Source organism: Psammomys obesus, unplaced genomic scaffold (genome assembly GCF_907164565.1).
Source record: "Psammomys obesus unplaced genomic scaffold, mPsaObe1.curated_primary_1811, whole genome shotgun sequence".
In the NCBI taxonomy this organism is placed as follows: Eukaryota; Metazoa; Chordata; class Mammalia; order Rodentia; family Muridae; genus Psammomys; species Psammomys obesus.
Window position 1 is genome coordinate 9,023,384 of NW_026596244.1, and position 13,692 is coordinate 9,037,075.

Here is a 13,692-nt window from a genome sequence, read left to right on the forward strand (position 1 = left end):
TTCTGATTCTACTCCTGAAAGCTTCATGTGTCCTTTCATCTATGAGATGAAATACTCTAGAATAATGTTCCAAGTGCAGCCATGTAGACTCTCTATAGAAGCATGTGAGAGAGGAAGTAAGATTCAGTGATCCAGCAAATCTAATATTGTCCACTTTGGAGTGTCATGGAATGTAAATCTAAATGAGAGAGTGGTTCCTCTCAAGAGCATGATGTAAGTCTAACTCACACTCATTAAGAGAATTCCAGGTGCCACTAGTGTTTTATCTAAATCTTTATAAGTGTGTCTTTGTCTTCACCTCATGTTATAGGATAATGAATCCACAGATTTATAACCTCACTACTAAGTAAAGCAGTGCACAATCCTTTTATCTCAAAACTGTGTCTCTTAATGAATTCCACTTTCTCTCCCTTCCTTGCTCAGCACTGTGTCCTTGTGATCCACATTTCCTTTCTTCAATACAAATCCTAGATGTTCTACATCCAGATAAGCTTTGCCTCCATCTCTCACTATTCATGTATTTGGACCTGGGCACAGGGACACCACTATATTCAAATGAAGGGTATAAGGAGATCATCCTTGCCTTTAAGAAGTCTATCTCCCTTATGAAGAAAAGGAGGTTAACAGCATTATTAGGTGTACCAAATGGGAGGGTGGAGATGAGCCAGAGTGGGGAGAGATTTGAAAGGAAGTGTGAAGAACAAACAAGACCTTGCTCTGCTGTTCACCTGTGTCAGCAGCAGGATACTGCTTAGCTGCCAAGCTAGACCTCAGCCTCCTAGTTAGTGGATGAGAACATTATGAATGCCAGTTTAGCCTAGGTGTACTCCTTTCCATGTAAGCATGCAGTAAATGGCACACTGATACCTAGGCAACGAGTTAAACATTGTGAAATTTGTGTGGTAAAGTTACTATGCTAAAACATAAAGAGGAGCTCTCCAAGAAAATGCTTTGAGTAAAGAACACCAGAGTTTATTACCAGTATTGTGGTGACAACCACAGTTTTATTTTCAAGCCCGGATGTGTCATTTCCAGAAGGAAGCTCAGTTAGGGTGACAACCATTTTATCCACTTCACTCCAGTACCCGATCTGAAAAAGGTCACAGCTGATAAACGTGGAGAACTGACCTGTCTTTGTGTAAAACATCTGATGCTTTTACTGTGCCTGTATCCGAACTAATGCCTTCGTTAGCCAGAATTCTAAACAACAGCAAAAATGTTACCTTCATAAACAAAATCTAATTGGGATTGAAAATTTTTAAATAATTTTTAATTGGGCTGAATATTCATTTTCATTATTTATTTATTTATTTTTATTTAAGCAAGACAAGAGCATCAGACAAATCTAGACTTGCAGCATCCCCCTGGCCTCAGCTTCCTTAGTTCTGAGATTAATGACATGTCCCAGTGCAATTGGTTCGTTTTTCTCATTCCGGGAAAATGGAAGGGGTGGAGTATTTATGTGTACTTGTAAGTAGATCCCAAACAGTGACACTGTAGCCAGACTACCTAAAGAGAAGATTTCGAGTTATACAGCTCAACACATGCTAACACTCCTCTCTATCTCTTCTAAACTCATTACATCTTTAGAGATTATTTTTTTATTAACTACAATTTATTCATTTTGTATTCCAGCTGTAGTCCCCTTCCTCATCCTCTCCCAAGCCCACCCTTCCTCCCATCCCCCTTCCCCAGTCCACTGATAGAGGAGGTCCTCTTCCCTTTCCCTCTGACCCTAGCCTATCAGGTCTTTCAGGACTGGCTGCATTGTCTTCTTCTGTGGCGTGGTAAGGATATTATTTTCTCTCTTATAATTAAAGTCTTCCTATCAAAGTTTAAAATAAAAGTGTAACAGTTCTGCTTACAGGTACTATTTTAGATTACATATCACTGCCACTTACCAAAAATGAGTTTACTTGAGTCAGAAAGCAAACCTCAACACTAAATTTCTTTCTAGAAGTGGCTCACCACTGTCAGCCTGCACATGCTCTCTGACCCCAAGAGCAAGAAAGAGTCATGACAGAATCTGCCTCCCCTCACGTAGACCTGATCTTAAAGCGTTCAAGTTTTACCTTCCGGGGCCCATTTGTTTTGAGCTCCATGATGTTAATCGTGTAGTTTATTCTTTTTCCATTCTGGTCAAACTTTATATTTCCAGAGAGACCTTCAACTTGAACCTAATAATGGAATGGAAATAGAGCACAGTTATAATCTTATTAAATCTGAGAAACAAACTGCAAAGATTGCTCATACTGACCTAAAAAGGAGGTTATTTTAATGGGGTTTCTGTTTCTTTTTTAACCTACCATTGTGTTCCTAGATTTAAAAAAAAAAAAAAAAGTGGACTGTATGTTCAACAAGAGGGATAAAACAAAGATGACTTCCTTGGTTTCACAAGAAAAACAAAAACCACCTCAATGACTGTGTGTAGCCACATTAGTCCTCATTCTGTCAAACTGACCTGTTTGAGGGCCCTTTCTATTTCTACGCCTTGTCCCCAAGGCACAGCTGGGTTGGCCAAACAATCGCCTGCGTTGCCTCTGCGGGAGATTTCAATCCTCTGCTTCCGAAGGTTGCGGAACGCTTCAGTCATCACTTGGACAGCATCATAGGTCAGGGCAGATGTATACTAAAAGGAATCACACGCTTTGTAAGGATGGTAGAAAATTCAGAGCTTTGCTGCTCACAGGTCTCGCCACCATTCAGCACAGGCCGTCTAGATTGTGTTCGCCTACCATGCAACACAGACACCGGGCAAAAAAGGTCTGTCGACTAAGCTCCTCTATCTGGCTATCTTAGAGGCCAAGAACAGGGTGGACAATGGGACTACAGAACATGGTCTGGACACTCAACATGTCCCAATAGCTTAGTATTTTAACTGAAACTTTATTACTTTTTTTGAGATCAGTTTCTCATCAAACTAGTACTTTATAGCCAGCTGTGAAGATACATAAACTTTCAAAATAATAATAAATATAATCTTTGATGTCCAATAAGACATTAATTAGTTAAAATGGGCATAAAATAGATGAATTTTTGTGCCCTGAATCTCTAATTCAACCTTGGTGGTACTCACACATATATGAGAGTGCTGTTAGACTGTTTACATTCTCCTAAGTGTTTCTTGTGGTGATACGAAGACACAAACTCCACCGTAATTTCTCAGCTATTTCTATGCTTTAGCAATCTATGAGAATGCAAGCTCCAGCTTACTCTGGCCGAGCAGGCGTTACTAGGCCTGTTTATCTACATCATCTGTCCAAAGCACTATCATTGCTGGTGAGCAACTACACTTCCACCATAAAATGTACCGAACGTCACTGTGCGTTTTTCAGTGTAACGGCACCAACAAGTGGAGTGCAGCTGGAGAAGATGGAGTGTCGTGACTGGCATCATGACACGAAATTCCTAACCCAAGTCCAGAATGTACACCAGAGCAACATTACTCTTCTCCAGGAACTTGATGCTTCTTCCTCCCACCATGACTCCGTTCATTTTCTAAGTACCATATGGCCTCCACCTGTTTCTTTTTTCTCTACACTCCTTCTGATTATTTTGTATCGTGGTCAGCAAGAGGTTCCTGGGTAGATGTTTCTATTTTGTCACCTGGAGAAAAGCCTGAAACGCCACAGTATGCTTGCCCATCCTAAGCCAATGGGGCCCTCCCTCTTCTGCAGCGCTCACCTCTGGTTTCCGTAAACACAGTTGTAACATTCCTACTCAACTCACTTTTTCTTGCTCTCCCTACTGCATCAGCTCTATAAGACATTCAACATTTTTATTATGTCCTACTATAACAAGAAATAAGAGAAGACTGGAGGAGAAAATAAGAGATGAGAGGAGAGAGAAGAAGAGAGGAGGCAGAAAAAATTCTTTGTGCTAGTATATCCTTCCAATCGCTTTCCCATTTTTCTATTTCCTTCTTAGAAAACATACTTGGAGAGTAACTTCTGAATCTGTCTCTGCATATCAATCTTCTTTTTTCGCTAAGTGCTATACTTTGGTTCGCAGCTATGAGTGCCACTCATAAACTCTTAAATGTGTGCTGCCTTTCCTACACGGCCATCACTCAGCTACTTTCCTGTTTCTCTCATTTCCTGTATTTTCCAGCATCTTGTCATGCTGTATGAATATTCTTCCCTGTTTCTTTTAACTGTCCTCCCAACTTGAGTAAGTGTGCCAGGGAAGCAGAGCTTCTGTCTTTTGCCTCTGAATTCTTATAGACTACAACAGAGTTTGATATATTAACAGGAAGGAATGAGAAGGAATCAAGAAGGAAGGAAAGTAGGAAGGAAGGGAGAAGGGGAAAAAGAAAAGGCCAGAGGTCATAGAAAGACCGTGTCCTTCCAGACTCTCATTTTCTCCTGGTCCAGTATAAACACGTGAAAGCATATCTTGTAAGTTGGTCTTTGGTGAGGTGGTGAGAACATATCTGTTTTCTTTCTTTTGATATGAGATTTTTTTTAAATAATAAGACAAATAAAAAGATTATGTGGTGTGACTGATCTTCTCCATGAAGCCTACAATTCTGTCTAGTTTTATGATAAAATGGTAGGGTGGAATTATTAATTGCTTATTTTTTCTTGAATTCCACTAGTCAAAATGTTGTCGGAAATATGAATGAATGTATTTTATAAAAATTTCAGAGGAAGAAAAATATGCGTAAGGACATTTGAAGTACATTATGGCTGTGTGCTGTTCCTCTATTAGGACATGCTTTACTTATTTCACAGGTCTTATTGTTGCTGTCACTATGTTTTTTCTTTAATTTGATTCTGGAAATAGAGCCCAGGCTGACCAATGAACTTCTCTTTCAGTTTTCCAAATACTAACCTTTAAACTTTCAAGGATTTATTTATTTATTTATTTATTTATTTATTTATTTATTTATTTATTTATTTACTGTACTAAGTTATAAGCAAAATGTCTCTTATGAGACAATGTTGCTTCAGGCTATAGGTGAGTTTTCTCACTTCCTGCTTTTTCTGAGGAATCTATGCATCTTTCTTGGATAGAGATCTGGATCACCTTGTAATGTAGGTCTACATTCTCCAGAATGCATATATTAGATATTTTCTGAATGCAGCTCTATACTGTCTTCTGAATGCAGATTTTATGTGTATGTGTATCCCAAATGGCTGCATTTGAGTTATTCAAGACAGTTAAAATTCAACAGATTTAAGTAAGCTCATACAATTTTTACAAAACCTACAACCTTAACCTAAAAATGTGCATGCAAAACATTAGACAAAAAAAAAAAAAAAGGGCCAACAAAGCAAATCATATCATTTGATCTAAAATAAAATTTCTGGAATGTATCTTAAGAAAATACTCTGATGTATAGAGAATTTTTATAGACAATAAAATTGAAGTTATATTGTTTGTATTAAGCAATGATTAGAAGGAATGTAAGCTTCCAACAATAAAAGAATTTGTTAGGGTTGGGACAATAGCCAGAAGCAGAGCAACTTCTTAACACGTGCACAAATAAGGCTCATGATTAAAACAAAAAGTGAAAAGACCCGTTGTTACAGCTAAATCTTAAAATTCTAGTCAAAGAGCATAGGATAACAAGTCCATAACCTTTAAAAGTGGAAGAAGGTGTTAACATAATGGAAATGCAGTTGATTATATTACTTATACAATGTCTTAAGACATTCATATGTCATTTAAAAATCATGTTGATCAAAGATAAGGTTTGTGGAAGCCAATAAGAAAGGCCATGGCAGGTTTTGTCTGCCTCATTGTGTGTCTGTTTTTATTATCCCAAAATTTAAAAAAAAAATCAATTAATTTTCCTTCTGCAGAATATGCACTGCGTTGCCATGTTAACTTTTAACCTTAATGCCTAGCCCTCTGACTAGGTAATGGTACTTAAATTGAATAAGTTAGATATTAGGAAAATATTGTAATTTGTATTAAAATTATAGTAGCTAAAGGCCAAGATCTTCATTAAGTCAGCTTGCTCTCATTAGAGAGAGAAAGCCATGCAGCTACCCATTAACTGCTCTAGAAGACTATAAATGCAGGCAAACCACATTAGGAATACTGTTAGGCTGAACTAAAAGCAGCTCATCCCCACTGCAGCTGAGCATGCTCACAGGGAGCAACGTCCCCTTCACCTTTCTCCAATGCTCAAACCTAAGCAAGTGTTCAGCTTATCTTTTTAAATTAAAACTCACAGTCAGAAACACAGTTCTGAGCGAGGAGACAATCAGCAGTCTGCTATGCAGAGTGCCTTTTAGCTTCTGTTCTGCAGTTGTGGCTCTTTTATTTTCCTAAACAAGAGTGCTCACAATTTTGACTAGAGAGTTAAATATTTCCATTTGATTCCACCGCTTGCTCAGGTAGACATAAATTAGTTTAAAGGGAACATGATGACTAGGGTAACTATCTTCTATCTCTGGAAATCTCTGCTGCTCTCTGCCCTGATGTCTATGTTCTGTCAATTCTCTCAGCCAAGTTGGGCATTTATCCTTCCATGGAGGCCATTTGGCTTAGTGCTCTCCACCGGCTCGGCATCACCATGCTAGTACACGAAATCCGGGAGATCACTTTCATGGTCAGTTTTCCAAATGTATGCTTTATTTCATTTTAAGTGGATATTTATTGAGACTTATTTTCTAAAGATAGAATGAAATATGCATTTAAAATATTTATTATGCCAAATAATATCATGCAAATCATTCAATAATGCAACAGTGTAATCGCTGATAGCAAAGGATGCCATTTTGAATACCAGAGAAGGCAGCAGAGACGGAAGTTTGTGGTTTGGTCACCTATTACATAAGAATGTAAAAAGAGGATGCCATCACTACAAGGTTTCATTGATTACCATATGGCACCATTTTTTCTTACACATCATCTAAATCTTGAAACCATAGGAAATTACATTTAGAAGAAAAATAAGTACCCACCTTTAGTCACTATTAAAATGTCTTTCAAAGTCCTATAAATTGGTATATTTTCAATTTGTTATGAAACTTGAAGTTATTAGAGTATAACTTAGGACACACAGAAAGAAGGCCTGCACTCTCTTCACTCGGGTGGCTAACAAAGAGCTGCTAGTGGTACTTCCTAGAGAAACAAAAACAGAGTCTGCCCCGTGTGGAGCACCGTGAAGAGCACGGTGAAGGGAGAGAGTCCTCATTCAAGCAAGTCTGTATATGGTTTGTGACCTGGTAGTTATACAAAACAAAACAAAACAAAACAACCATCAAAGCTACAAATAGTTTTTTTTTTTTTTACAGGCAGCAATTTATTTTATTTTATTTTAATTACTTTATTAATTACAATTTATTCATTTTGTATCCCTGCTATAAACCCACACCCTGGTCTCCACCCAGTCCTATACACCCTCCCTCATCTCCCCCTATGCCATTACTCTAGTCTTAGGGGAGGTTCTTCTCCCAGTCTATATGAGCCTAGCTTATCAGAGCTCATTAGGGCTGGCTGCATCTTCCTCTGTGAAATAGTTTTATTGTGACCTGACAGTTAAAAAACTATCTAAACCACAATTAGATTTATTCTGATTTTACAGGTGGAGATTCCGGGTCATTAAATTTTAATTTTCACATATCTCCAAAGTTTTGCTACAAGGAAGAAATGTGAAGCCAGCTTCGTCACTCTGAGATGATGACTTGAAGTTCCAGTTTGCCTAGACCAGCTGTTCTCAACCTGTGAGTTGTGACCTCTCTGGGGTCAATCAACCCTTTCTCAGGGTTCGCCTAAGACCATCGGAAAATATGGATATTTACCAGCAAAATTGCAGTCATGAAGTAGCAACAAAAGTAAGTTTGTGGTCGGGAGTTACCAGACCATGAGCAACTATATTAAAGGTCCACAGCTTTAGGAAGGTTGAGAACCACCAGCTCATACTGTCATGCTGTAAACAGAACGTCTTGAATCGTAAGAAGCCACACTGTGGCATTTGCCACTTCATTTGATAAATGTGCTGAGTAAGTGGATGGATAGGAAACAAGGACCTGGCAACTTGTGAAAAAATGCTGAAAGTGTCAGTGATTGACCAGCAATCAGTTTTGATTATTACCAGCCTTATTGTAAAGCAAAGAGGTGTTTTTACTTGCTTTGAAAATCACTACCTGTTTTATAAGAACAAAACTAGCATCGCCTAAGATATGTGAGTGGTAATTTCAACTTGCTCAGCACTGCCAGACATACCCTGCTATCTGTAAAAACAATGTTTTCCATGACATATTTCCAGATGGGAGTTTCACTGTTTAGTAAAAATTCTCATACTCATTTCTAAGAAAGCACAAGGTATTTAGGCAAACTAAATTATCTTACAAAATAATTATCAACAGGATCGAAGTACTAGGCTCTATGAAGGTTAAATGCATTTATAAGGAAAATGTAGGATTTTTTTTTAATTTTAGTTCCTCATGCAATGTCTAAGAATCAAATAGATACTCAAGGAAAAAGAACAGCAGGAGAAACTGCACTCTGAGCCTAAAATTATTCACTTATCTTAATTTCAAATTCACCAACTGTCCACCCTCTGGAAGAGCTGTCTGTGATAAGGTCATCTTTAATTTACTGTAAAGCATCTTGAACAGATGCCCTTTGGAACTGCACTCCTTAGAGGCATGAAGCCTTCATGAAACCCCACCTCTTTGGCAACCACTCTAGCAAGTCACAGTTCCCAAGAGGTAAATGGGAGCTCAGTGTAAAGAAACTAAAATTGGCATTTTTTACTATTTTTCCACGAATAACAAAAGTAATCTCAATGACAGTGAAGAAAGTCTGTTATTTTCAAAGGAACACCCACATGCATATGCAAGTACATGCTTAAAATATCAAGATTGTTGATTTCCATACAAAATATTAATTAAGGAGCAAGGCTCTTACTTTCGGACACTTGAAAGTGCAAACTTACAAAGTCAAACCCTCACCTAAAGCTAATTTGATGTACTGCAGTAGAAAAAGTTCAGTTTAAAGCAGTGTCTTGTTTGCATTATGGATATAAACATGTTTTTATTTTGGTCCCAGGTGTGGAATATGGGACTGATTCAGATGGTCCACAGCAGAAAACAATTTGCCTCATGTAAGCTCTTAAAGGATAGTTGCAGATAGTTTAAATCTGAAGACTCTGCGGAGAGAATAAATGCCAGAGCCCAGAAAGGAGATCCTAGAAAGAACAAGACAGCTGCTGCTTACTCCCTGTGGCTCCAGTTGCTGTTGTGAAACAAGAAGATAGAGATCTCTTGAAATGAGGATTGGACTGGCTCCAAGAAACCCAACAACCCTGACCAGCAGGAAGCAGCTAAGAAAAAACTGCACCCCCTCTCCCACTAACCCTTTCTCTCCCCTACCTGGTGTTGGGGTGTTGGAAGGGATTGGGGTGGATTAGGGAGAAAAGGTTATAAGAAATGTAAATAAAACAGTTTAAAAAAAAACAAAAAACAAAACATACTCCTACCCTGCAGGGTATCAGTGCAGATGCTGAGACTTATAGCCAAACTTTGGGCAGAGTACAGGGAGTCTTAATTAAAGTGGGGGAGATAGTAAGACCTGGAGAAGAGAGGAGCTCCACAAGGAGAACAACAGAACCAAAAATCTGGGCACAGGGGTCTTTCCTGAGACTGATAATACAACCAAGGACCATTCACAGAGATAACCTAGAACCCCTGCTCAGACCTAGCCTATGGCAGCTCAGTATCCAAGTGGGTTCTATAGTAATGGGAACAGGGGCTGTCCCTGACATGAACTGATTGGCCTGCTCTTTGATCACTTCCCCCTGTGAGAGGAGCAGCCTTACCAGGCCACAGAGGAAGACAATGCAGCCACTCCTGATGAGACCTGATAGACTAGGATCAGAAGGAAGGGGAGGAGGACCTCCCCCATCAGTGGACTTTGGTGGGGACATGGGTGGAGAAGGAGAAAGGAAGGTAGGATGGGAGGGGATGAGGGACGAAGATACAAGGGGGATACAAAGTAAACAAACTATAATCAATAAAAACAAAAAATAAAAATAAAAAAATACCATAAAAAAGCACTCCTACAGGTTTGATTCAGCCACAGTCAACTTTCATTTCATGGCTGGGTAAATCATTCCCCTCACTTCTCTTCTGCCTCTGTGCATAGCACCTTAGAGTTAGCAACTGATGAAGAAACATAGACTTGTGTAGGGCACTGGTTTCCGACCACTTTTTGGGTCATGATCGCTTTGGAGGTCACAGATCCTGCATATCCGATATTTACATTACAATTCATAACAGCAACAAAACTACAATTATGAAGTAGCAACAGCATGATTTTATGGTTAGGGGTCACCACAGCATGAGAAACTGTTCGAAAGGGTCGCCACATTGAGAAAGCTGAGTGCCACTCTCAATGTGATTCTGCCTTCGATTCTGTACAGGGTGGTCCAAGATGTCTACCAGCCACGGGAATCTCTGCATGATGGAGAGGCCTGGCTGAGAGCAGAGAGTCAGCCAGAATTAGAAACATTAATGTAGGTTTTACTGAAGGCCCCAATTGGCCTTTTATGTAATTGTTGCTGCAGTTTTCAAAAAAATCGTGCTGACCTACAAGTGTTCCTTGGAAGAAGAAATGAGTAAATGCAGCTGAGCCCAGATGTCCGGCATTATAATTATAAATATGAACAATTCATTTAAATGACACAACATATATTTTAACAACAAAGTACAAAGGCTGAAATGCACCAAATTTTGGGGTGTGGTGAGTAATTTGCTTTAATATTTACAGTAGTAAATGCTGTGACTTAGCTGTGTCTGTAGTCAGTTTAAATACTCAACAGCAGAATTAATTCTATTAGGCCACCGGGATACTATTTAATGCGTGCAGATAATTACCAGACTGAAAAAAGATTATACTATTTTCACACAGGCCCAATAATTCTCTTAGGGCAGCAATTAAGAAAGTTTGAGAATGTGTACTAAGTTGATTCCTGAGTAAAATGAGATTCTTATGGGAAAGCCATTATTTAAAGTGCCACACAAATGTCTGTCCCTGATGGTAGTTTCTTACTGCCAGCAGGACTTCAAAGACAGAGTGGAAGCATGGATAGTCATGTCTTGCAAAATGGAGACACTGAAAACACAAACATATGCCTCAAAATTGAAATAGTTATTGTTTTAGATATAATGAGAAGTCTTCTTATATTCTGTCTTTTTTTGAATTTTTTAAGAGAGGTGGAAGATCCTTTTCCCTTGTCCCTTGCACGTATGTCAGGTTAGATTACAACAACCTCATTATGAATCACCAGCGGAAAAAACTCACCAGCCTTCTGCTACTCCTTAATCCAAGGAATGTGGCAAATGCTTGTAGCAGAGATTTAAAGGAGACTCCATAACACTGATGATACAGTATTTTCTTTCTTGGTAATCTGACAATTTCAACGTTCTTACTTATTTTTCCAGATTTCTCCTGTTTTTCTACAAGTGTCTCCTGTGAGCCTCTCCTGTGTAGATACTGTGTGACTTAGAGCCACTGTCTACAGATGAAGCTCACGCTTCTTGGGGGCTTGCATTTTTTTTTTATCTGCACATTTCCCTTAGCCACACTTACCAGTAAATTGGATAGGAATGGCTGTGATGTCTGTCTGCTGTTATTTCTTTTATGGATAAATTAAGAAACCATGATATAATGTGATATAATGTGATAAATTCTTTTTTTTTTTTTCTGCCAACCTATGGGCATAATTTAGGGCCCAATCTTGGTCTGCCTGGACAATTTTGTGACACTTTTCTTCTCTGAGATACCTGAAACTCCTTGTCACCAGGGAGGCCAGTAATCTTCTAAAATAGCAATGACTTCCAACTGGCAAGCACCCACCTCCTGACTTGCGCCATGCTGGCACGAGCTCAGAGCCTTGTGGCATCAGGTCAACATTCCCTGATTGCACAGCCCTCTGTCTCTAATCAGTTCCCATACTGATGGGAATTTGTCTATTTCCCTTGAGTGGGAAACTTTGTATACACTTTTTTCTCTACTCTGAATGGCTGAACCCCTAGTCTTCTTCTTTTTTGGGGGGTAAGGAGGGGGTGGGCGGTTTCGCTATGTAACCTCGGCTATCCTGAACTCACTTTGTAGACTAAGCTAGCCTCAAACTCAGAGATCTGACTGCCTCTGCCTCCCCAAGTAATGGGATTACAGATGTGCACTACAACACCAAGCTTTCCTGGTATTTTTTTTAATCCCAACACCTTTTGAAATTATTAATTTAATTTATTAAAATTTATTCAATTTGTATCCCAGCTGTGGCCCCCTCCCTCATCTCTTACCAATTCTACCCTCCCTCCCTCTTCTCTCCCTATTCCCATCCCCTAGTTCACTGATAGGGGAGGACCTCCTCTCCTTCCATCTGACCCTAGCCTATCAGGTCTCATCAGTACTGGTTGTATTGTCTTCCTCTGTGGCCTGGCAAGGCTGCATCCCTCAGGGGGAGGTGATCAGAGAGCCTGCCACTGAGTTTATGCCAGAGAAAGCCCTGATTTTCTAATAGGGACCCTACTTGAAGACTGAGTCTATGGGCTACATCTGAGCTGGGGTTTTAGGTCTTCTCCATGCATTGTCCTTGGTTGGGGCACTTGCTTCTTCTAAGAAAACTCTCTACTCCATAACTTGCCCTGAATGGTCCTTAAAGGTGACATTTTCCTCTACTTGTACATGCAGGGAGTTCTTATTCAAAGTCACTAAGCTTCAGTCTTTATTCTATTTTATGTGCTTGGGATGGATCAGCCATCAGCAATGTGATATTTACTTCCAAACACAGGGACAAAACTAACAACATCATAAATAAATTGATTACAAATACAAGATAGTAGATGTTAAGAATAATTTGAAAAGCAAGAAAAACACCTTGAAGAAGAGTTACCACAATGTCACCTTCCTTGAATGGAGTAAAGACCATGGTTTAGAGAGCTGACCTCCAGCTTTAATGGGAAGATACCAGTTTGTTATGACTGAAGAAACACAACAGGCATACTCGGAAAGAGGTATCAGAAGACAATGTTCCAGAAGAGGAACAGCCAAAGTAGAAGTCCTCACTGGGAAAATGCCAATGTGTTTAAGAAATAATAGAGAGGAGTAGAGTTGAAGCAAAATGAGTGAGGGATATTAACAAGAACTGAAGTCACACGTCAGTGGAGAACACGGCAATTCCTTTCCTTACCAAGAAGATGGCTTTGGTGTGCATGCCAAGTGTGAGAGGATACTGGAGCAGCATCATGAGAGAGCACAAAAGAGAAAGCATGGGAGGCAGAGGAAGCAGGGGACTCATCTCTCAAGACAACCCCATAAAAGGGCAGACAGTGGGTGGTGGTTGGATTTGGGTTGGTTGCAAAGGACAAGACAAGGCCTGGTAAGTAGTGAAACAGAGCTAGTGGATTTGCTGCAGGTTGATATGAGCTCTGAGAGGAAGGAATGTGTTACTATTTTCAGATGTTTGGTCTAAACAGAACATCAAGGTTGGAGTTGTCATCATATGCTATGGGAAAAACAATGTAAAGTGTTTGCAGGGTTTCAAAAGGGCACAGACTTCAAGAGCAAAATCAAAAGTCAGTATAGGATAATAAAGAGTTAATTTTGAGATGCCAACAAGACCATTTCTGCAAGTGCTACAAAGTAATTACTGGTTTCAGATGTAAAAGAAACCATTGATGTTTTTTGTTTTATTCACAGAGAAAAGTGCCTACTGCAGAGTAGAAA

General features: G+C 39.4%; 1 protein-coding gene across 5 annotated transcripts in view; it reads right to left on the reverse strand.

The window, feature by feature from the left end:
• The window catches only part of Gria2 (glutamate ionotropic receptor AMPA type subunit 2), a 126,297-nt gene that overhangs the window by 23,374 nt on the left and 89,231 nt on the right, over positions 1–13,692 (reverse strand). For all 5 annotated transcript variants that reach the window (XM_055596541.1, XM_055596543.1, XM_055596542.1 and 2 more), the window contains exons 7-9: positions 2,462–2,629; positions 2,073–2,177; positions 980–1,090 (exon numbers count right to left, since the gene is read on the reverse strand). In XM_055596541.1, coding sequence (XP_055452516.1) covers positions 980–1,090; positions 2,073–2,177; positions 2,462–2,629 — 384 coding nt within the window. The remainder of the gene's footprint in view (positions 1–979; positions 1,091–2,072; positions 2,178–2,461; positions 2,630–13,692) is intronic.